The following is a 24,464-nucleotide window of genomic DNA, read 5'->3' as shown; positions in this document are numbered from 1 at the left end:
TAACACATCTGTCATCTTGGTCACTGGCCAAAGAACTCTGCATACATGGAATGCAGCCCTTAAGAAAACTGCCGTCAATAAGATTTAAATCACTGTAAATTTGCAGAACTGTTCATTTTTCAATGTTTTTTGAGTTCTGAGATCAACAACTCTGTCTTCTGACTACTCCATAAATAAAGATACCAAAGCATTTTTGGCTTCACTAGCTTCCACAATCTAAAATAGCCACTGTAGCAGTGACCTTTGTAGAACTACCAGGATTTGGATTCTACCAAGCATCTTCATATTTCAAGAGCTGAGTATACAGGGAAGGCCATGAAAGGAAGAGAAGGATGAACTGTTTCTTCATAGTTTTGTTTTGTGGCTAAAACATGAATTTTAGCTGCATACAAATTTACTAAAGTAAATAAATAAATCAGTTCAGCCAGGCTCTTCCCCAAGTACTTTATTTGTTATGTATATGACACTACCATGTTTATAAAAGAAACAAGCACTGTCGTCTCACTCCTACCCAAATCAAGATGTAGCCCTCACACTCATGGCCAACTTGGAGCAGGAACGGCAAGAATACACCACATATTTTCACGAAACAAGGCATTTGAAATGAGACAGCCTCCAGATCAAATGAAGCAAATGCAGTCACAAAGCAACACCTGGTATTTCTTAAAGACAAGCAGGACTCTTGCAACAAAACAAACACCTAGACAAAGAACCAGCACTGAGTTGGCACCAAAGATGGCATCCTGCCAACAAGAGTGACAGTTCTGCTAAAATAAAAACAAGCAAGTCTGTTCTGTATGGAGGAAATAACATGGTTCTCTAACTCAGCCCTTCTTGTTCAAAAACAACAACAAAACTCATTGTGTTCCTACCTGACTCTGCAGCAACGATTTTAGCTATCTGACTTCGAAGGTGACTCAGCTCATCCTGGAGCTCTGTTGTTCGGCTCAGTGCTGGTAAACCAGGTTTTTTCAAGGCAAGCAGCTTCTCTCCCTGCTTCCTCAGGTTGGGGACTGAAGCATTTCGCTGTATAACAGTGAAGGGACTCGGCTTCCATTTGTGCTTCAGAGGGCGCGTGTCGCTTCTACAGGACAAAAAAATGTTGATCACTGACAAAGTCCAGTGAAAATGTTTGTCATTTCTCTGCCTCCACCTCAGGACAGCAAAACACTTCAACACAATGAATTAAGCCTCTGCACCACTATGTTCTACACACAGTTGTTTAGGTAGGCTGCACCACTGTATGTGCTGCTTCTCCACATTACAAGGAACACAAAGTCAAAGAAATCGTGGCCAAGTGACAGAAGAATTGGTGAAAGGCTGCAGGGACAAAAGTCAGGGTGTGCTCACAGAGTTACAAGTCACTTCCCGCCTGCTAACTGTCTCCATACTGAGGAGCAGGCTGGATGCAGATGGGCAAGTGTCACTTACCCATTAACTTCTGCCTTTGATTTCAAAAGTATCTTTCACAAGATACAAAAAGTATCACAGCACAAAAGTTCAATTGACCAGAACCAAACTCCTGGGGCAGAATGTTTCAGTCCCAGGATAACTGGGACTAATTTTTGGTGGTGCCCAGTGCCAGGACAAGAGGCAACAGCTACAAACTGGAACACAAGAGGTTCCGTCTAACCACCAGGAAGCACCTCTTTACTGTGCAGGTGACAGAGCATTGGAATAAGCTGCCCAGAGAGGTTGTAGAGTCACCCTCCTTGCAGATCTTCAAAAGCCAACTGGACATGGTCCTGCGCAACTTGCTCTGGGCATCCCTTCTTGAGGAGAGGGGTTGGACTAGACGACCTACAGAGGCCCATTCCAAACTCAACCATTCTGTGATTCTGTGAACTCAACGCTTCAACTTTCTAGGCTGAAAATAACACAAGTCAGTTGGTTACTCTGCCCAGATCTTTCAGTGAGTAAAACATGGCATGACTCAGCTCTTAGTACTCTTAGCACTTCCTGTGAATTCCTCCCAGGGTCCTTTGTCCAAATTATTTTTCCTGTCTCTTGGGAAAAATACCTTTCAACAGGCATTGCATCAGATCTCAAGAGGACTGTAGGTTCCAAGCATTTGATCAATTACTGGACTATGCTAGGCAAAATAAACCAGCTCATAAAAAAAAAAAAAAAAAAAAGATCAGCAGACACAAAGAGGAAACCAACCTGACCCTAGCATATGTCTCTTCATCATCTGCTGCTATCCACCCAATGTCTGCCAAGGTTGGGACTGGAGGGACATCATTTAAATAGAGCTCTGAAACATTTGGTAGAACCTAAAAAGAAGAAAATTACAGTAAGTTAACAGTGGCCCTGTTTCCTGAAGCCGCCCCAGATTTGCTACACTGGCCATTAGAGACTTTCTCCTCTTCACCAGGCCAGCAGTTGCATCTGCCAGATGCTTGACAGAAACACCATTTAGCTTACAGAAATGCAGTGCTTCAGTGTGTTGGCTTACGTGTGTGTTCCTGGGGGCGCTGGTGTTACTGTGCTCTTTGGGACTGAATAGGAAGGCAGCAAATGGGTACCTGATACAGCTTAACACACTGCCAAGGCCACGCGCAACACTTTGCCATTACAAATCCCAGCACTGGCCTTGAGCTTAAACAGTGATGCAAGCATTTCCATATAAACCTTGTTTTACCTGCAGCTGCTGGAGGTCACAAAACAAAGCAGTGTTTCAGCAACATGTTTCTGTCTCTTCTAGCTATCATCTCTCTAACTCTGTGCACAGACAATATTTTAGGAGGTATTTTCCTCAATGTTTGCCAATGATCAGTTACAAGCACAGGATTTACAAAAAAGAAATAGTAAATTCTTAAAAATTAAATACACTGCTACATAAAAGGTTTTGTAAGTACTAGTCTACAGACGCATTTGATTCACAGCACTGCAGCTCATGACAGTGCCTCGTCTGGCTCAAGAATGGCAGCTTCCTACATGCAATCACCAAATTCCTTATGAGTCTACTTACCTCGAAGGTTGCTCTGGGACAGGGTTTTAAAGGAAGGTTTGACCCAATCCTCCTGACAACGCTGCGTGTTGAGCCATGGGGTTTGTTCTGCCAAATGGGGATTGTCTACAAGAAGCCATGTTATATTATTAACATTTCAAGTCACCCGTCCTTTTTAAAATCTATTAAATTGGAAATCATCACATGCAATCTGATCTCTCATTTTTTATTTGTTGAGAGATACTTTTAATTTGGAACCCACAAATAGTTTAGGTCCTAATTCCATAACACTGTGTTTTAGCCTAACATAAATGACAGCCAGCCAGTTACTAGGGAGTATTTTAAGCACGGGTGTACTATTTTCAGGACTGAAAACTAAAAGCACTCGGTAACAGACACTGAGTTACAAATTAAACTATGTGGAAAGGAGGAAAACGTTATCATGTGAATAACCCAGAAGAAAAATTAAATCAGAAGAAAAGTCTCATTTAAAGGAACACCTTCACTTTCATGATCCTTGAAAGTAACCCGCACTGATAAAACCGTGAATTTTTCCTGGACAATGGCAAAGCATTAAGTCTATTCAATGCCTATTGTCCTGGTTTCAGTTAGGATAGAGTTAATTTTCCTCCTAGTAGCTTGTATGGTGCTGTGTTTGGGATTTAGGATGAGAATAATGTTGATATCACACTGATGTTTTAATTGTTGCAGAGCAGTGCTTACACTAAGCCAAGGACTTTTCAGCTTCTCGCTCTGTCCTGCCAGCGAGCAGGCTGGGGGTGCAGCAGGAGCTGGGAGGGGACAGACCCAGGACAGCTGACCCAAACTGGCCAACGGGGACAGCATTCCATACTGGTATTCCATACCAGTATGGTATTCCATACCATCTGACGTCATGCTAAACAATATTATAGATGGGGCTGGCCCAGGTGGGGGGCCGGCTGCTCGGGGATAGGCTGGGCATCGGTCAGCGGGTGGTGAGCAATTGCATTGTGCATCACTTGTTTGTACACACTATTAGTAGTAGTACTATTATTACTATTATTTTCCTTTCTTTTCTGTCCTAATAAACTATCTTTATCTCAACCCACAGGCTTTCATTTTTTTTCTGATTCTCTCCCCCATCCCTGAGAGGGAGGGGGAAGGGTGAGCAAACGGCTGCGTGGTGCTGAGCTGCCGGCCAGGTTAAACCACACCACCTATCTACACTGGGTGCTAATCAGAACAGTCTTGGCAATCATCTTCAGAAACAGATAATATTTTAGCAATCTCTGGTTACTAATGGAACAGATTCAAGAGCAAAGCTCTGCCCCTGTGACTGTTCTCCCCTCTGCCATTCTTACAGCTTTGCCACTGGCCTTCTGACAAGACACAGCACGAGACCGGGCAGCAAACACTACAGTGACAGACTGGAATCCAAAGAGCTTATTTTGCTCAGTCCACCAAGTCCACCAAGTCCATTAAAGAACTTACTGCTAGAGTTTGTTACGTACACAAAGCCTGAGTGTCGCTCTCAACGCAATAGTCACATAGTTACATTTAACGCTCCTTAGCACGTATTTTAAATTCAGTGTCGGAAGGGGAAGCGCGCTGACCACGGCGTCGGCCTCGGGGAGGCCGCGTGGGAAAGCAGCCCCGGCGGCGCCCGTCGGGCTGAGGAGCGCGGTCTGGGGGCAGCCTGCTTACGGAATCAGCTGCCATCTCGGGCACCGGCAACTCGCCCCCGGGACGGGCTCACGGCAGGGTGCTGCGGGTCCCGCGGACGCGAACCGGCTTCATCGTACGCCGCTGCGGGCCGCGCCGGGGCTTCTCCCTGGAAGACAGGCGCGACTTTGCTGCGGACCGGGCCGCCCGCAGAGCCGATCCGCGAGAGGCGGGGCCGGGCCGGGCCGAGCGAGTCGCCGGCGCCCCGCCGAGCTCGGCCGGCCCGGCCCGGCCCCGCCCCCGCTGCCCGAGGAGGCCGCCGGACCCGCGGCGCGCCCCGTTCCCCCCGCCCCCCCGGCCGTACCTGAGAGGCGGCGGCGCCGCGCGGCCCCGCTGCCGGCCCCTCCGCCGGCCCCTCCGCCGCCGCGGCCCGGAAGCAGAGCTCGCCCCGCGCCCTTCCGCCGCGGGCCCCCCGCATGCGCCGCGGCCGGGCCCCCGCCCCTCCCCGCCCGCCGCCCCGGAGGAGGCAAGGACTGAGCGAGGCCGAGGTGCGGGATCGGTTTTAGTGCAGTTCCAGCCCGCCGGGCAGCGCGTCACAGCCAACGGCACCGACCCGACCCGACCCGCGCAGGGCAGGGAGGCGGGAGCAGCGCCACTTTCCCCCGCATCGCTGCTGTGGGACATCAGCTCTGACCCGCGTGTGGGTTTCAGACCAGAGCATCACAAGGCACAGCAGATCGTGAAAAGCAGCGTCTCCGACCCCCCCCCCCCCCCCCAAAGTATTACAAGGTTACTGAAAAAAAATGTAGTAAGTTTACAAATGCAAGAAAAAGCTTGGCACACGTTAAAAAGAAGGCCTCAGGCAACAGTTTCTGTCCAGAGCCCCACCCACAGCAGTAAATGGACAGTGACAGGTTGATCAGATTGGGCAGTTTTGTAGTTAATGAGCTAACACCGGGACACAGTCGAACCCAGGATGCCCCACATGGCTCCAGCCTGCGGGTGGCTGCCTGGGCTCCTGCCACAATTTAAGCCACTCCTGCCATCCTGTGCACACACCACAACACAAGAGCGAAGGGCGCCCCTCCCTCCTCCACCCACTACCCCCGGCTATACAGAACCTCTCTTGCAGCTGTTTTTCCATGCCTTGAGAAGACGACAATCCCTGAGCGCTCAGCTACTGCCTGTCCTCTCTGACCCCTTCTGCTGCAAAACCAGTGGAAGGAAAGCAAATGGAATGAGTTCTCCACATGCACACAACCAAGAAACACCACTTGGAAGTCTGAAGCCATTGACTGCAGGACTAACAAAAGATGCAAACAAAACAAACTCACAAAGCTCTGTAAAAGATAGGAGAGATGATCTACACTAAAGCTGTGCTACCCAAGGAGCTGGAGGGAGGTAAGCGCTTGGTTTGCTCTGTTGCTCCTGGCTTGGAACACAGAGGGGGCTGAAACTGCCAGCATGACAGGAGCTTGGTCTCTAATGCTGCCTAGAAGCTTTGACACTTTCCACAGCCACCACTAAAAGTGCTGTCTGTAACCCAATCCTGTAACTACCACATGCCCCTTGGAGTGCTATAAAAGTGCAGAGCTAATGCATAGTTATAAAGTCCATAAAATAAAAATCCCACAGGTAATTAATCTCACTAGAGCAATTACTAAAGCTACACTGGCTTACCCAAAGGTCCATCTAAACTCAGCCTGTAGCCATGGATAAAGACAGAAGGGCTGGAGCAGGATGAGGAAAGGGTACAGGAATCTCATGAAGTTCAACAAGGCAAAGTGTTAAGTCCTGCATGTGGGGAGGAAAAAATGCCAGACATCAGTACATGCTGGAGGCCACCCCGCTGCAAAGCAGCTCTGCAGAAAAGAACCTAGGAGCCCTGGAAGACACCAAGTTGAACGTGAGCCAGCAATGTGCCTCTGCTGTTAAGAAGGCTAACTATTTTTGGTTGCATTAGGCAAAACATTGCCAGCAAGTCAAGAGAGATGACCCTTACACTCCACCCAGCGCTGGTAAGGCCACACCTGGAGTTATGTGTCCAGTTCTGGGCTCCCCAGTACAAGAGACCTGGACATACTGCAAAGAGTACAGCAGAGGGCTACCAAGACAATACAGAGACTGTCGTACCTCTCTTGTAAGAAGGCACAGAGAGCTGGGACTGTTCAGGCTGGAGAAGAGAAAGTTTGTGGGGAACCTTATCAATGGGTATCAATACCTGAAGGGAGGGTGCAAAAAGACAGAACCAGGCTTTTTTCAGTGGTGCCCAGTGCCAGGACAAGAGGCAACAGCTACAAACTGGAACACAAGAGGTTCCATCTAAACATCAGGAAGCACTTCTTTTCTGTGCAGGTGACAGAGCATTGGAATAAGCTGCCCAGAGAGGTTGTGGAATCTCCCTCCTTGCAGATCTTCAAAAGCCAGCTGGACATGGTCCTGCGCAACTTGTTCTGGGCATCCCTGCTTGAGCAGGGGGGTTGGACCAGATGACCTCCAAAGCTTCTTTCCAATCTCAACTGTTCTGTGATTCTACCCCCTCCCTAAAAAAAAAAAAAAAAAAAAAAAAAAAAAAAAAAAAAAGGCATTCCCACCACTTTTGATTTGGTCCAAGAAAACTGTGCTTCAGAGAGCAGAAAAAGCATCAACAGCCATAGCTGTTTGCAGCCATCTATTGAAGATGCTTAATCTCACCTATTTACAAGAATATGCTTAAAAACTCCATTTCACTTAACCCTTCCTTCCCCAAACTGCACTCACTGTGTAGTCAGGCATTGGAATGGAGTAGGAACAACTGCTCAGGATGTTTGCAGAAAAGGGACAATGGCGTTCTGGTTAAACAACTGCTTATTTGGGACAGTCTCCTGACAGTTTCTTTATACTGCTGGCCTTTAAAACTGCTCAGTTCTCAGCAGTTAATGCTCTCAGGATAATGCTGAACCTTCCCTTCCCAAAGGGAACTTCATCATGGCTCATCATTCAGTAGGACTTGGAAAATCAGAGCAAACATGGACCGAGTATTTCATCACCACTGAAGAGACACTGGAAGAATAAAGCTCTCACACCATGTGGGGTGGGAGTAGCCTTGGTATGAATGGGATGGGGGCACTGCTCATTATGGTGTCCATAGCCTGTTGCTCACATACTGTACAGGTAGAGCTCACTTCCAGAGACTCTGGTCCCTAATCCCCAAGTTAATCCACAACTGACATCTCTAAACTACACCATATCTCAAATGCCCTGTTCTCCACTCCTAATTTCACTGTATCAACCTCACCATCTTCACCAGATGCAAAGAACATGCATAAATGAGACAGCTCCCACACCATGTCACACAGGATAGGTGTCTGAGGCATCCAGGGAGCTGGGAGGAGGCTACTCCAGAGATCAAGCCTCCAGCCAGGTCCTACTTCCATGTCTACGCATTTTCAGCCACAGTCCCACTATGCACTGGTTGCCATAGCTGTCAATAAATGTCACCACAAAGAACTGGGATCCATGCCACAGAGTAGCTTACAGCTTGGAGCTGCTGCTGCTGCTGGCAAGGAGGTATGGAGGACACCACTCTTGGAACGGTCTGCATCTTATAATCAGTGGCATGAAGATGAGGAAGAACTGCTGCAATCAAAATAGATGTCTGAAGTGTTTGGCCATCTCCACGGGGGCACACAGGTGCCTTTGTTTTTAGGTCTGCATGTATGATTTTGCTCTTTGCAGTCCTTCCTTCAGAAACTGGAGGTAAGTTGCAGTAGAAGGGTCATCAAAATTGTTTGAGAAACTAAAGACGCTACTTTCAACATCTTCAGGCTTCATAGAAGTAATATCCAAGAAGTAGTTGGCATTGATATGGTGAATCTGGGAAAGAAAACAGATGAGGAGAGGAGACTTTAAAGACAAGCACAATACCTCATCTACTGCCTTGGACTCTTGCCAGGGCACAGGTGACAATACTGTAGCAACTCTTAAAGAATCTCAAACATTTTGCAAATCCTAATTCAGCATCCAGGACTCAGGTTCCTATTTTAGTCAGAGAAAGATGTGTGAAAGACAATGGTCTGTTCTTCTCCCCAGAAGTGCTGAGCCCTCACTTAGGTTAAGAAAAATATGAAGGTGATTTGGAAAAAGTCATGCAGCCGTAAAACTTGGCTCTGATCAAGGGCTAGGGAGATGGTAGCCCACCCATGCTAACTGCTGGGGTGCATGTTCTCAGACTAGCATAGCTGCAAAACCAGTGTGTGAGCTTAAAATGCTGCTGTGCCTTCCATTTCCCCAAAGGATAAAGGACAGGGGGATGTGTGGCCACTGACCACAGAAACCCTTACAGGCTGTAACTTCTTGAGCAGAAGCCACTCACCAGTCCGCAGCCCGGTTTGGAGCAGAGCCACTAAAGAGACAGCAAGGAGTCACTGCAAGTATTACTAGCTAAGGTCTGGGTAGTGCAGGGGACAATCAAATTAGCAATGGCAGGATCCTCCACTGCAGGCAGCCAGGCCACTGACCAACAGCAAAGCCCCACAGCATGAAGCATCAGGAGCTGTTGTCGTTCTCCAAATCCAAGGCAGAAGGGGTCACTGGGGAGCACAGCAAAGCCAAAGTGTGTGGACTTGTTAATGGCTGATCTGCTGTGAAAAACTCCGGGAAGCAAGATACAGGTAAACGTACTTAGAAGCTGCTGCCAAGGAGAGAATTAAGCAGAACATTAACATAAGGGACAATGGATGCAGGAAAAAAGCTACAATGGCTTTTCAAACACCACCAACTCCAACAAAGGTCAATGAGGAAATGTAGGCAGACATGTGGTTCATTTTTTATTGTTTTTCCCCCTTAATGTTGTTGCTCTGTCTCAGAATAAAAAGACATTTGTATCAGACTTCTTGGTAGAGCACTTGCTGCTGTCTGCCTGTCACAGCATCCCTGAGAGCAAAGCACAGCCCCACAAAGGTCTGAGGAGCCAGAGAACAGCTGAAGTAGCACAACTCTCGCTTGAGACTCTGCAGATGAAAACACATTCTGGTGGGGAGAACCAAGCCCAGCTGAAGGGGTAATGAACATACCACCGTGCCATTGGGGAGGCAGATGATCATCTCCACGGGGAAATTGTATTTCTCAAGGTGCAGGTCAGCCAGCTTGCTGTAGAACTCATTCTCTCTGTTGGTCTGTAAGGAGAACCCAGAGAAACACTCTTACATACACCAAAATGAGCAGAATGGAGTGGAAGGAGTAAAGCTAATGTGGGATGAGGGGGCAACCCAAAGAGCCACCATGATAGCTGTCTCAACTGTCATGATCTGCTTTACTATTCCCTTTCAGCCGGTGTCCCCTCCTCACATTTCAGCTGTAGCTTTTCTCCCCACAAAATAAGATCATCCCATTACTGGCAGTTCCCAGTCACATGAACAGTCCAACCCTAGCTTTTTCTAATGTCTCCAGCTCTGTAACTGACCCCAGCTGACAGCACAGGCCCAGGGGCAGGCTCACAAGAGGGGAAAGGTGCGATCAGGGAATCGGGATTCAGAGAGTTATTTTGGTTGCTCCCTTGGGTACAGAGAAGTCAGCTTGCTGATACCACAAAAAGCCTTGGATGGGGATATGGCAGTGAAGCATCTGGTTTGTTTTTTAATATTGGCAACAGGACAGAATGAAAGGGTTCACTGTGCTGTTTTCTTAGCTTGCCTCCACCTAGTGTTTGTTTTGCCACTGCAGTTGCTAGGTCACAGAGGGCTTGGAACCCCCATTGGTACAGGTGTGAGCTCTCCCCTCCTGCCAGCACCTCCTGGCACTGTGTTCACCAGCACGGAACACAAAGAAGGCAGATGTGGCTCCAGCACTCACCTGCAGCTCTTCCAGCTCCTTTACCAGCGACCAGCTGCTAATGAAGCTCTCATTCAGCAGAGCAAGGATGGGCGAACTTTCCAGGACAGTCTCCCGGAGAGTTCGCCCCGAACCTGGCATACAAAGAAAGGCAGACAGCAGTTTGCAGTGACTCCCACGCTGACTATTGCCATGATTCATGCCACTGCTTGAGTTGCTGCAGCAGCTGGTTTGAGCTCCCCCCCAGCCTGGCATATTGTCGAGTCTCCCCTTTGCTGGCAGTTTTCCATTGCTTACTGCTTCCAGTGTGTGCTGCTGGCAGAGAAGGCTCACCAGAGCAGACCCCATCCACTTGAAAGACAACACAAGGACCAGAACAAGCTTGTCATAGAAGTTGACTGGTTTGGTGCATTTTGGAAAGGATCAGGCTCTGCACATCTACCCTGAGTGCCTCTTGCTTTTCATACTGAGCAGAGCAAATAAGACTAAAGATATCTGCACCTCTCCCACCCATTACTCCTGCCCAATGTGGTATGCAAATTATTGGGCACGTTGGGGAATGGCTACACATCAGGACAATTTCAATCCCACCCCTGGCTCTGGCTTCTCCTGTGCAAGTGTTAACAACAAAGCAGAGAACAGCGTCCATTTTACTCCACAGATGCAGCCTCTACCCTAGCAGACTGAGAGGGGAAGAGAAAGAGGAAAGACCAGATCCACAGCTCACCCTCAACAAAGTCACATGAATTAGCGAGTTGGTCGAGGACTTGTCTAAAATGGACTTAATCCTGCCTCTGGGGACCTAAGCTCTGATCAGTAATTCCCCACTTCCAGCCCTTTTCTGTGCAGGCACCCAAAATGAGTAATACAACATTTATTTATCCCTGGCTCCTGACCAGCTCCCTGACACGCAGCCCTTCTCAGATCCTGAACGAGGTGCATCATTCCTCCAGCCACTGTGGTAGTGTCCCTCACCTCAGCAGGACTGGTCATCCAGGGCACCCCAGAGCAGGATCGAGTGCACCAGCTTCTTTTCTGCTTTTGCTCTCTCAAAAGCTTGTGTGAAGGGAAAATAGGAGACCTGGAGGCAGACAGACGGCTTGAGAAACAGACACAGAACAGCTCCCACATATGAGTGGGGTCTGAAGGAACCAGACCTGCCACATCCCACAGGTGACATACACAGATCTGCAGTAGTTTCTGTAGATCAAAGCAAATTACAATTGTCCCTTTCCCCAGGGACAGCTTTTATCTTCCCTCACTTCAGGGACTACAGTGGGCAGACAGGCATTTCCTAGGCAGGAGCAATCTCTTCTCACCCTCACTTTCAGCTGGTCATCTTGTTACTGCTGCTCAGGTAGGATGTAGCACAGCAGATACTAAGTCTGAAGCATTAACTGTGTTGCCATGTGACACAGGGTCTTTCCTCTGGGAAATGTTCAGGAAGCTAAAGTTACCCTCAGGCCTGACAAACAGCCGATGAGCTCCTAACAGCAAGGTGGGATGTTACTGGTACCCACAGAGCTCCAGATTTACACACTGCAGACAGCATCTGCACAATTGCAGGCAGGCTGTCTGCAAATGCACCTCAGCAGCCTATGAAATCTGGACTTCAAATATTTACTACAAAACCTCACTGAAATGGCCTAAAATCTGTCTGTGAGGGACCATGCAGTGAGATCGTTTCAATTACTCAAATGAAGGGAACTTTATTAACATCTTGGCAGCACAAAGGGACATTTGTAAGCTCAAGCACAAGAAGGCAGCCACTGAAATATTCCTTTAGCCAAGGAAGCAGTAACAGGCAGTTGCCACTGCTCCACAGGCTACTGATATGTTAAATAGTTTAGGTCACCCAATGCTATTAATTTGTGTCTCACTGCAGGATGCAGCAGCACAGGCAGATTGTGTGTTTTCTGCTGATAAGGAAAGCTTGATCCAAAGGCAGCTGAAATTTGCAAAAGCAGCGCCAAAGAAAAACGAGTTCAAAAGCTGTGCAATTACCTGCCTCACACAGAAACAGCATTGGTGGCTACTGATAAGAGGAAGGAAGGATGAGCCTACATTTACAATACAAGTCTGGGGCACACGACATCTAGGCCTTGCTCCTGCCTGTGCTGCTGTGCAACCCCAGCTGGCCTTCAGAGATGCTGTTCTCCCCCACCTGAAAACTGGAGGCCCATCAAACGACACACCCAGTGCCTGGGAGGCACACATTGAGCTCTGACACCCCCACACTACTCTAAGTGCTGATCAGTTTATGGCCTCTGGCTTCTGCTCGTCCTCAAGGTGGAATGGCCATCTCAGTAAAAATGACCTGCCCTAATTAAACATGTCAAGGAAGAGTACAGCCCCTTCCTCACCTTCTTAAATGGATACATGGCCACTTCCAGCTTCTGGGCTGCCACTTCCCAGGGGATTTCCTGCTGCCAGGTTATCTCTTCAAAAACAAACTGAATAGGCTCCCCTGAGGGATCTCTGCTGTCAATCACATTTCCGTTTTCATCATAGATCACAGAGGGGACTGAAGGCCCTGTGGATTCCAGCTCCATCTGCAGGAGAAAAAGCTCAGAGTTAGAAACTGTGGATATCCCACTCCTGTTTATTTTGTACCCCAGAACAGGATGAAGATGCAAATTAAGACTGTACAGCTTCTAATGAAGATAGAGCTGGATCTATGTCTCCTGGAGCTGCACTTTAACAGTTGCAGATGTGTTTTATTATTGGGGATTAACAGGAAAGCATCTTCATTTCCTTCAATTATTGTCTGCCTCTGCTTGCTAGGTTGTAAATGCATGAGACTTCTTCATTCCATGTTGCCATCTTCCCAGAGGAGATTTTTGATTGTGGGACACCAGCCCTTTAAAATCATTGGGATCTGCAGGGCTAGTCTCATTCATACCATCAACAAAGCCCTTATACAGCCCATGGCTAGTCCGAGAGGGTGCTGTTCAGGGAAGCTGCTCAGGAGCTTCCCTGTAGCTTAGAGCTCAGGTACAACAAATTATTTTTTAAGTTTGTTTTCATGACTTTTGCTAATTAAAAAGGTAACATTGATCTAGATTAGGAGAAAATGGTTCCGTTAAATTCAGGCGTTCACAATACTGATTTATGTTTCCTGTCCCAACAGCTGGGATTACCACCAAATATCTTCATGCAGTTTCTACATCCAGATACACCATTGTTCATACATCCCCCTCTGGGCCCACCGCCTGGGTTTAGCTCCATTTTCCCCCTGCCTGGCAGACAACTTTTTAAAATGGAAAAAGTCGCATGACTCCAGGAGCTTAAGATTCAACCTGGGGCGGGGGGGGGGCGGGGATCATAAAAGCTGCCAATAGTAAGCCACATTACTGCGGAGGACATACACAGATCACCTGAGATTATATCATTATATTGGAGTGTTGAACAGAAAACTCTGAAGAGCAGGGATAATTGAGGTTATACAGCTCAGGCGCACGGCAGCACGAATTCCTGCCAAGATACTGCATGCATACAGAAGACTGACTGTGGCTACAGACCTGAGGCAGGTAACCTATATCCACTTCCATGTTGCTGCTTTCACTCGCTCCGTACAGCCACTCCATATCAACGTTCAGAGACCTGCAAGGTGAACCCAATATGTTCAGAGTCACCCAATACTAAAGCTGTGTATGGAAAACCCCAATGCTCCTCTTGCAGGGTCATCATTGAGGCCCAGAACCACTAGGTCCTTGGAGATCACAGTGTTCCCTGCACAAGACTAGCAACACTAGATCCCTGTTAGCTCAGCGTCCAGGCACCTACCGAACCCTCTGGGCAAATGCATTCATACCTTTGAGTACTGTCAAACTAAGGGAAGAAGTATATTTGCACACCCTTTCCTGACAACACTTAACTTGCACATTCTGATCCTGCTGAACTTTTAAAATTGTTTTTTTTTTTGGAAGCGAAAGGCTTTTGCAAGGAGTTCTGGCAGGGCCATAAGTGTCTGCTTGCTCTAACAAATGCGCTGACAGAGCCATAAGGACTGAGTCACCAGGATAATGTCAGAATTTTCACTCCGGCCATCACGGACAAAGAGATTTTAGGCTTCTTTCCCCTCAAATGCTTCCAGCTGCTTGCCAGAGAGCAGGAACGAGCCAGCATGAAGCTACGCACACAAAACATTAACCTGTGAAATGACAATCAAAAATATTTTGAAGCATGAGCATCAGACTTTGGTGAACTTCAGTGTTTTCAGCCAGGCACTAAAATCACTAGGGGATGCCTCTTCACACCCTGCCGGTCTCTCCCCATGCTCCAAGCACAAAGGGACAGTTACTGGTGAGTGATGAATCAGACCCTGAAATAAGTCAGGGATCCTCAGCAATTGTAGAGATGCATTTGCCAGTTTTACAAACTGCAAAGTTCATTTCACTCAGATTTTCCAGGGACTTGGCTGAAAAGCATCAGCTCATCCAGCGCTAACACCCAAGGAGCCTTCTTCAGTTTGCAACAGGCATTTGACATGTGTAAAAGTCCTTACCACAGCCAGGGACTGCTGGAACAGGTGAAGAGGATCACAGACAGCTTGCAGAAGTGCTAATAATGAAGATGCTGCTGCCCGTCTCTTGGACAATACTGGGAAAACTTAAATTCACTATCCCCATGTGCCTACCCATGTGGTTGCAGGTACCTCCCTTCTGAAGTGGTTTGGCACAGGACTGCTCAGGCTTGGATTCTCAACTGAAGCAAGTACTGGTTGCAGACAAATTGCACAAAGACACCTATCGCCCATGCCATGCTCCATGCCCCCTCCAACCTCTGTCCAGCTTGTTCCTCCTCAGGGACAAGCCCTTGTCATTCACTGCCTCTTCCAGCCTGATGCCCCCCAGACCTGTTGATAAACAGAATCTTTCCTGAAAAACTGCATCAGATCCAATCTGGGAGCAGCTGTATCTACAGTATTGAAGACTGGACAACTGTGATGACCGCTAGGAGAGTAGAATGTGTGAGGAAAACAGATAAGCAAACAGCAGAACTAGCCTGCACAGAGCTCAGACTGCAGATATGTCTACCCTGTGCAAGCCAAGATACCCATGTACCGCAAGGGACATTGCTCTGCTCAGGACACCCATATTTTTAAACAAAAAGAACCCACCAGTCTCCTCCCACACACGTCCCCCACCTCCGTACAGGACAGGATCCCAGAGTCCCTGGATTCCACTGGGTCTCATTTATAACTGTCCTCAAGTCTGTTCAGCACTCAGAAAAGAGAGAAACAGCTGTACCTGTTGTTAGGGACAAAGAGCTTAAACTCTCGGACATGGGAAGAATCCTTGGAGAGGATGATGTGACCTGTGAACTGGCCTGGAGAAAACCAGAAGGGGAAGTTTGGTGGCTCATTCAGCTGGAACTCAGCGTGGATCCTGAAATTAGAAGGGAGCCATCAGCTCCAGTGCCGGAAGGAAAGAAGGGATCATGTACTGCAAATGATAGCAGGGAGAAGTGATCTCCAGGCACCAGATTTACAAAGCTAAATTAGGAGAGAGAGGTTCAGTTCAAAAAGCTTTTGATGTCACACAATAAAAAGGTAAAAGAGTGGAGCAGATTTCCTGGATCAGCAGTGTTTCTGGTACTGATGCCTTTTGGAAGTGGGCAGTAAGTGCACATCCAGGAAGGATGAATTACATTATCAGTCCTTGAAACACAGGAACAGACTAGAACTCCCTCAGCCTCCCTTCCATCCTGATCAGGCAAATAAAATTGTGTTTAACAATCACAGCAAAACATGAGAACAATTCCACAGAATCCTCCCCCCGCCTTGGAGAAACACTCTATCCCATGATTAAACAAAATCTAGCAAGTTCCTTTGATAATCAGGCTCTCTCTGTTCAACAAGGGACATTTCTATGTCAAGGGCAATAGAGGATGGCTCCTGTCCTGGGCCCAGGCAACAGTCCCTGCTTCACCAGGGACTCAATGCCACTGGGATCATGGGCGCCTCCTTTGGGCACCAGCAAAGCATCACACATGGGCAAGAGCTGACTGGGTACCACCCTCCTCCTAGAACTGCTTCACCTCCCTCCCAGCCAGAGCACATCTGGTCTTGTCTGGGAACATGACTGCAGATCCAGTACTATGGCACTGGGTCACAGCAGCTTTCTCCACTCCCCTGAGATACGGTACAAAATCAGAGGTCTACCCAACACCTCTAACAACCTGGACCCCTGGCCTTACCTGAATGCTATGGCATAGTAGAAGGTGCTGATGGCTTGGATACAGGCCACAGATCCTTGGGGAGCAAAGCGGGTTTTTACAAAGGGGCGTGGGTGGAACATGCTCAGAAGTCTGTGGATTGTGATCTAGGGGAAGAATTGTTAGAGAACAAAAATGAGAATGGTTCCCCTAGTGCAGATCACAGGTCAGATGCAGCTCCAAAATAACTACCTGCCAGATCAGGAAGACAAGAAAATTGCCATGGCTTAAAAATCAGCTCTGAGACTTGCCTAGTCACAAAGTAAGGAGATAAAACTAGAGACTGGCTTTAAAATAAATCCATCCTCCATGTTTTTTATGCTATTCCCATTGTTCCAAGTTTCCATCCTCCCAGTCAGGTGAATGTCTGAGTATGGTAAACTGATCTATGGGGCTGTATCCAACAATACTACTTAAGACTTTCAAAGAGTGGGTATGCAATCAATAAACACACCAGGCTGTGAAGGTATATCAATTATGTGATCACAAACACCTATCTGGGCACCCCAGGTGAATGCAATATAAACACCTGGCTTTACAAACTATGTATACACGTCGCTTCAGTTGTCAATGAAATATCTCACCTCCAGGGTGGCAAAAAGCAACTGTTCTGCAAAATACAATCACCTCATTCAAGTGCTTCCAAACACTTAAAGCAAGATGAAGTTACTCTGGTCAGCTCATCTGTCTATGACAGACACACAGAGCTTTTGCCTGCTCTCAGTTTTTACCTCTGATTTAGAAGACAGTACTCCTGGCTGTACATTGCAGCCTTTTAGCTGTCTTTGAAAGTCCACGGAGACATAATGTAACAGCCTTGTCCACGCAATTAATCTGGGCCATAAGGCAGTACACATTTATACAAGAGCCACCTCTCAAATATACAGAATTCAAGTTTTATATCTCACCTCTTTGCCCTTGGGAGGTGGAGGGTAAAATCTGTTGTTGGAAAGATATCCAGTGAAGATGTTCAATTCACTAGGTATTATCCACCACGGATCCCCAAGATCAAGTTTATTCTTCGGAGGAAGAAAGGCTTTAAACTGTTTGGCAAGCATTACACTCATATGGGCTGCGGGGGCAGTCCAATTCCTCAGCCCAGACAGAGCAACGTGAGAAATCTGTCAACAAAAGATAGCATCAGAGCCTAGACCAGACTCCTCAAACATGCAGCAATGCTGATGGATATAACTATGCTTTGGAGGAGAGGGGGAAAAAAAAATCATGTTTAAATTCTTCCCACCACCCCAAACACATCCAAATAGTTCTGTCAACTTTCAGTTATGTGAGCAACAGAAAATGGGAGACAGTGGAACAGGCCAACTAACACCACTGCTTTTGGACTTTGTTCCAGGAAAACCACCTCTAATGTCTGCTTCAAGCTTCCCAGGAAGGGCGTATTAATTGGGACTCAGCACTGAATGCATTGAAAACAATGCAACAACGAAGAAAGCAATGAGTTTGCTGGTCAAAGCAAATACCACTGGCCGGAGCCAGACCACCTCGCTCGTGCTTATTCCTGATTATCACACCAGCCCATAGGATGTGTTCATACTGGAATTTCTGGCCATACATGTCCTGCGTGATACGTACTCCCAAGAAACCATCTTTGCTCTTTGTCATCGTTTCCATTACCAGAGGCTGGAATTTAGCCACAATGGACAATGTCTCCCCGGTTGGATCAGGCGTCTCTTCCTCTTCAAATTCTGAGACAGGAGTAACCCCTAGACAAAGAGGCAGGAATTTAAGCAGCTGTTTCAACTTCCTCCCCTCTTCAGCCATCTGAAGTGATTATACATTTTTTCCTGGCTAATGCAGGAGCACTGGGAACTTCCCAGCTGTTACCATGCTGTATGCAAGGGAACACCCACCAGAACTCAAACCCACTCCAGAGACTGGCTTCTGCCACGTGAATTAAAGGGGAGCCCTTTTTTCAGTGGATGACACTGCAAACCCCCATGGCTCAATTAAGCACTCTTATGTCACCTACGAGAGGACACACATGCTTTAACCAATTCATTACAGCATAAGCAAACAACTCTCTGTATTTTAATTGTACTGTAAATTCTCCTGTACATTATCATAACCACATTTCCTGTTTGGCACTACCAAGAGACATTTGCTACTGTCTCCCAGCATGATCTCTCACAATTGCTATCTGAGAGAGACTGCTATAGCCAGAGAAGCGTATGAATGAAATAAGACTCACTAATAATGTTGGCCTAGGCTGGACTGAGCTTTATTTGTTGCATTCACCCATCCCAAATCCTCTGTAAACTCTAGACAAAGTAACTTACATACTTTGCTAAGTCCAGCAATGGAACCCTTAGTCTTACAAAAACTGAACTTTGTGAAAGTGATGTTTACTGCTTAAGGCTCTTCAAAAACATGTAAAGCATTACCAGCCTCTTTTCATGTAAATAAGACCCAAAACAGCACACAGAAAAAAGTAAAGACATCAAGAGAAATTGCTGAGGACACTAACTTTGGCTTTTGCTCCATCTATGCAGAGAGAATTCTGCAAGGTAGAAACCTACCTGTCAGCTTCTCAGCTATTGGCTTGAATTCTTCTGGACTGAGGTACAGATCATCGTTTGTGTCCAGAGAAGAAAAGAGAAACAGTCCCTCGCTTCCCAAAGACTTCAGTGCCAGCTCCTAATTCAGGAAGAAGAGACAACTGAGATTTCACTCCTACCTCTCAAAGAAAATCACTGACCCCTCTCAGCTTCAGAGTTCATTTGCATTCTTTCCAGCACAGAAACACAGTGATCAAATCAAAAGATTAATGCCCTTTGGCAAGATTTTGTGCTATTTACAGTAAGGATCAGTGTCCAGGAATAATAGCTGGCATCAACATGTTAAAACTACATCTGGCTAAGTAATTCAAACTGAATGATTTGCTCAGAGTCAAATGAAAAAGTCTATTGTCAGAAAAATTTCCAACTTTTATAAGACACTCCTAAAACCGTGAATATTCAGGGCACCAGGAGATCCTGATTTCTGTAATTAGCTAACGCATAGTGAAACAATGTCAGTCAAATATGTCACTAGTCACATCACAAAAACACAAAGGAAGTCAATTGAACCCTTGTACTTCTGCAAAAAGTAACTTAAACTGGGGCCAAGATCCATACCAATTGTATGGTGCACGCTGTCCTGCTGCAGCCAGTTGCCATCCAAGTCTCCAGTGTCAGGACTACGCTGAGCATTTTGACCCCTTGCTCCACAGGGACTACAGCCTACCCATTCTGCCATACGCTGGGAGCCACAACTCAAACCACCTTCTCCAGAAACCCTACACAATCCCAGCCACCCTGTGCCTCAGTTTCTCCCTCTGTAATACTTAGCGGGACAGCCTGCAAAGCCCACGTGGAGGTCCTCCAATGGAAAACAGCACCGATGTGCACGGAAATGCAATGTCTCACTTGGAACAGTTCCTGAAAGACTAAATTATTCTGGTCATTTCCAGTCTGCAGCACTCACAGCACTCAGCTTCACATCAGTGCCTGGTAAAATTATGGAAAAGTTGATCCTTGAAGTTATTGAAGCGCACCTGGGGGACAATGCAGTCATTGGTCCCAGCCAACATGGGTTCATGAGGGGCAGGTCCTGCCTAACAAATTTGATTTCCTTTTATGATAAGATCACCCATCCAGTCGATCAAGGGAAACTGGCTGATGTAATTTTTTTGGACTTCAGCCAAGCTTTTGACACGGTTTCCCGTAGGATCCTACTGGACAAAATGTCCAGCATACAACTTAACAAAAACATCACACGATGGGTGAGCAATTGGCTGACGGGCAGGGCTCAAAGGGTTGTGGTAAATGGGACCACATCTGGCTGGCAGATGGTCACTACTGGGGTCCCTCAAGGCTCCATTTTAGGGCCAGTCCTCTTCAATGTTTTTATAAATGATTTGGATATAGGACTAGAAGGTGTTTTGAGCAAATTTGCCGACGACACCAAACTTGGAGGAGCTGTGGACTCGGATGAGGGTGGAAAGGCCTTGCAGAGAGATCTGGACAGATTGGAGAGCTGGGTGATCACCAACCGCATGAAGTTTAACAAAAACAAGTGCCGGGTCCTGCACCTGGGATGGGGAAACCCTGGCTGCACGTACAGACTGGGCAACGAGACGCTGGAGGGCAGCCCCGCAGAGAGGGATCTGGGGGTTGTGGTTGACAGCAAGTTGAATATGAGCCAGCAGTGTGCCCTGGCAGCCAGGAGGGCCAACCGTACCCTGGGGTGCATCAAGCACGGCATCGCCAGTTGGTCGAGGGAAGTGATTGTCCCGCCCTACTCTGCGCTGGTGCGGCCTCACCTCGAGTACTGTGTGCAGTTCTGGGCACCACAGTACAAAAAGGACGTGAAACTGTTGGAGGGTGTCCAGAGGAGGGCAATGAAGATGGTGAAGGGCCTAGAGGGGAAGACATATGAGGAGCGGCTGAGGTCACTGGGCCTGTTCAGCCTGGAGAAGAGGAGGCTGAGGGGGGACCTCACTGTGGTCTACAACTTCCTCGCGAGGGGCAGTGGAGAGGCAGGTGACCTATTCTCTGTTATCACCAGTGACAGGACCCGTGGGAACGGTGTTAAGCTGAGGCAGGGGAAGTTTAGGCTGGACATCAGGAAGAGGATCTTCACCGAGAGGGTGGCTGCACACTGGAACAGGCTCCCCAGTGAAGCAGTCACTGCACCAAGCCTGTCTGAATTTAAGAAGCGATTGGACTGTGCGCTCAGTCACATGGTCTAAACTTTTGGGTAGACCTGTGCGGTGCCAGGAGTTGGACTTGATGATCCTCATGGGTCCCTTCCAACTTGGGATATTCTATGATTCTATGATTCACTGAAGGGAAAAGGACAACCTGCAGGCAGAATGAGAAAGCTCCGCACTGGGAAGTCAGACAATTCACATCACTTCCAGCCAGCCTACGGCAGATCCCCTGTGATCTATCATTTTGGGGCAGCTTCCCCTGTCACCCAAGTAAAAGCCTAAAGCTGCAAGGCCAAATACTCTGTAGTATGCTGTTTCACTGTGTTTATTCTCTATTGCCTGCAGCACTGTTACCATCCCCAGAGCTCCTGAACTAGTTTATTTTCCATCTGTTGCCTGCCAGCCTGAAGCAGAACTAATGCAGCCTGGAAGTCAACTGCAGCAACAGAAGCACTTAAGAGCCTTCCAAGGTAATTTCAGGACTGAGAGACAAAAATAAAGAGCCTGGAATATAAACCAGAAACATGGACCCAGACACAACTGGAGAAAGACAAGGATCCAAAACATGGAACACAGAGGAATACACAGGAACTACACAGCTGAAAAAATGAATGAAGGAACAAGATGGTTATTTATCTACATACAGGAGCAAACCACTCAAGAATCCCCACAGTCCTGGGGACAAAACTCTGCCTTTATAACCCCAACAAATGGGAACAAACATACTTGGCCGTATAAATCAGTAGCAACATTTTCCTGAACAACTGCCCTGTTACCTGACAGCCAGATGCCAGAGTCATGTCACGAACCATTGGGCCAGGCTTCAGTATATTTCTCTGCTCCAGAGCTTGCTTGGGCATAGCACGTACTGCACTAATCTTGCAAGGGCCCATGTGATCGCTCACTCTCTGGGAGCAAGCACACAGTACAGGGAATTGCACAATGACATCCTGCTCTGCACAGGAGGCTGACCTGGATGTATACTAGGCTCTGAGGAGACAGTCCACTTCCTAGTCCTCTCCACAGCATATTAGAATTATTAATCTTTCAGAGTGTCTCTTCTTTTGCACGTCACAGACACAGACCTCAAGGGATGGAAGGCAAATGAGCGACCAAGTTTTTGGCTGGTTAGACCACCTGCTGCTGTAGTATTGGGAAAAAGACATGATCATTTGCTTAACAGGGCTGAAGGCAGAATGAGAATCAGTTATGCTCTCTGAGTGCATCTAAAATGGCAGAATATGAAGGGAGCAATATGGGTGCCTAGTGTTGCACATTATCATCCAAAACTCAACCTACAGGTAAGAATTGAGAGCGTACTCCAGTCCTCTGAGCCACCACTTTTCACGTTGGTTAAACAATGAAAAAACATCAGCTGCAGAACCATCAGAAAATTATTCCTACGACCACAACCGGTCAGAGAGATAGACAGTAGCTTTGTGGTCAGGTGACTTACGGCTGTGCATGCATGAACACATCTCATGAACGCCAGCAGCTAGCTGAATACAGCAGCCCTACAGGCCTCCTGTCTCCACCAAACAATGTATCCCTTTAAGGAGCCAGCTACAACAGAGAAAGATGTGCCCCAGAAAGTAGTGTCACAGTGTGTCAGCTCTGCAGGATCACTCCCTTCACAAATTCATTTTCATACTCACAAACTAGGGCTTTCTTGGTCATTTTGTAGAGGAAGAGAGCTATGGTGTTCACAAAGAGTATTCTTCTCCCACCTGCTTGTGGGTTGCTCAGCTAAATGGAAAAAAATAAACACCTTGGACTGTTCACATTTTGTTCCTATCTCCAGCAGTGCCCTGTCACAACTTTAAAAACACTTGTCTTTTTATTTATAGAAATACCAAAGCCTGCGTTTTAATGCAAGTCAACTGAATTATAAAAATTACAATCAGAAACAATATCAAGAGGCCAAATTTAAAAATAAAAAATTGCATTTTTCAGCTCCCATTCTCTATTCTTTTGTTACTTCCACTGACAGAGTCATTCAAGGCACACAAAAGCTGCATTTTTAGTATGAAAAAAAAAATCTGAGCATTTGGGGCCTTTTTTAAAGGAAATAAAGTAGCAAGAAAAGACATCTTTAGAGGCCATGCGAGGAGGTGTAAAGCATTATGTCAAGAACAGGGCTGGGTGTCTGATGCTCTTGCTTGTCCCTCCCTCTTCTGGCTGGGGCCACTGGACTCAAAGCAGATAGGGGAGGAGCTGGAGGCCCAGCCAGACACAATGACTGAGTTAGAAATAATCCTCAGGGCAAATCCTAAGCATGGTGGCTAGGCACAGCTCAAACCCGTGGGGCTGGCACTAAAGCTCTGCCATCATGGAGCTCATTGGGAGGTGCTTGTGTCCTGCACCTCACTGCCCTGCACAGGGCTGTGTGATGGTCACTGGTGTCTGGTGGTTACCTCAGCCCTTGGCAGCCATCTCAAGACCAACAGCGGCCGTCTCAAGCCTGGCGGTCACCATTAGTGCCTGGTGGTGCTCACAGTTCCGCGGCCGTTTCAGCCTGGCAGTGGCCGACACAATCCCAGTGGCGACTTCAAGGCCAGTGCCTGCCACTGCTCCAGAAAACCTCAGCCTGCTCTACAAAATCTCAAGCCCACAGACGGTCGCGTACGGTGAGCACCACAGCTCTATGGTCACCTCACCCACAGCCACCCCAAGCCCTGCAGCCGCTGATGGCTGTTGGCTACCAAAGCTCTGTGGTTACCTCAGTCCAGAGACGACCACCTCCACCCCAGCTGCCCCCTCGAGGCCCGCCGTCCCCTCACCTCTGCGGTCCCGTCAGCCCTGCGGCGACCACCACCGCCGGCACCGACCCCACGGCGGCGGCGGGAGCGACTCCTCCCGCCATTTCCGCACGCACCCTCCTCCATGAGGGGCAGCGCGGCTACAGGCGCCCCCCCCCCCCCCGCACCCCCATCTTCTCGGTACCTGCTGCCGGGCGGCTTCGGCGTCCCGGTAGTACTTGACGGCGGCCAGTGCGGCCAAGGCGGCGAGGGCCAGCGCCAGCCGCGAAGAAACCGCACCGGGCCCCGCCATGCCGCCACACTCAGCGGCGCCGCGCCGCCATGACCGCGCCGCCTCGGGGAGGCGTCAGGCGGGCAGCGCTAGCGAGGA

The 24,464-nt window shown here is 47.9% G+C and overlaps 2 protein-coding genes and 1 long non-coding RNA gene across 4 annotated transcripts in view; 1 reads left to right on the top strand and 2 right to left on the bottom strand.

The window, feature by feature from the left end:
- The window catches only part of MTFR1L (mitochondrial fission regulator 1 like), a 12,342-nt gene extending 7,249 nt beyond the window's left edge, over window positions 1-5,093 (bottom strand). Inside the window, exons 1-5 of the mRNA XM_083810155.1 lie at window positions 4,959-5,093; window positions 4,637-4,763; window positions 2,972-3,076; window positions 2,164-2,273; window positions 873-1,084 (exon numbers count right to left, since the gene is read on the bottom strand). Coding sequence (XP_083666281.1) covers window positions 873-1,084; window positions 2,164-2,273; window positions 2,972-3,076; window positions 4,637-4,651 — 442 coding nt within the window. The 5' untranslated portion in view covers window positions 4,652-4,763; window positions 4,959-5,093. The remainder of the gene's footprint in view (window positions 1-872; window positions 1,085-2,163; window positions 2,274-2,971; window positions 3,077-4,636; window positions 4,764-4,958) is intronic.
- Window positions 4,689-5,367, top strand: LOC310886081. The gene is made up of 2 exons (XR_014575165.1): window positions 4,689-4,828; window positions 4,907-5,367. It is a non-coding gene; the product is annotated as an uncharacterized lncRNA (long non-coding RNA).
- Window positions 5,144-24,464, bottom strand: SELENON (selenoprotein N). Of its 2 annotated transcripts, none has more exons than XM_083810145.1 (12): window positions 24,279-24,464; window positions 19,162-19,279; window positions 18,260-18,348; window positions 17,533-17,745; window positions 16,607-16,731; window positions 15,658-15,795; window positions 13,927-14,008; window positions 12,769-12,957; window positions 11,381-11,486; window positions 10,427-10,539; window positions 9,649-9,750; window positions 5,144-8,449 (listed from the first exon to the last, which is right to left on the bottom strand). In XM_083810145.1, the coding sequence occupies exons 1-12, from the start codon at window positions 24,384-24,386 to the stop codon at window positions 8,279-8,281; spliced, it is 1,554 nt and encodes a 517-aa protein (XP_083666271.1). In that variant the 5' UTR covers window positions 24,387-24,464; the 3' UTR covers window positions 5,144-8,278. The 2 variants fall into 2 exon arrangements, with proteins under 2 accessions (XP_083666271.1, XP_083666270.1); XM_083810144.1 differs by having other exon boundaries at window positions 18,218-18,348; window positions 24,279-24,461.

The sequence above is a fragment of the Anser anser genome (assembly GCF_964211835.1).
Source record: "Anser anser genome assembly, chromosome: 24".
NCBI classification, from domain to species: Eukaryota; Metazoa; Chordata; class Aves; order Anseriformes; family Anatidae; genus Anser; species Anser anser.
Note: the sequence above shows the minus strand (reverse complement) of the source record. Positions and strands in the feature narration are given on the sequence as shown.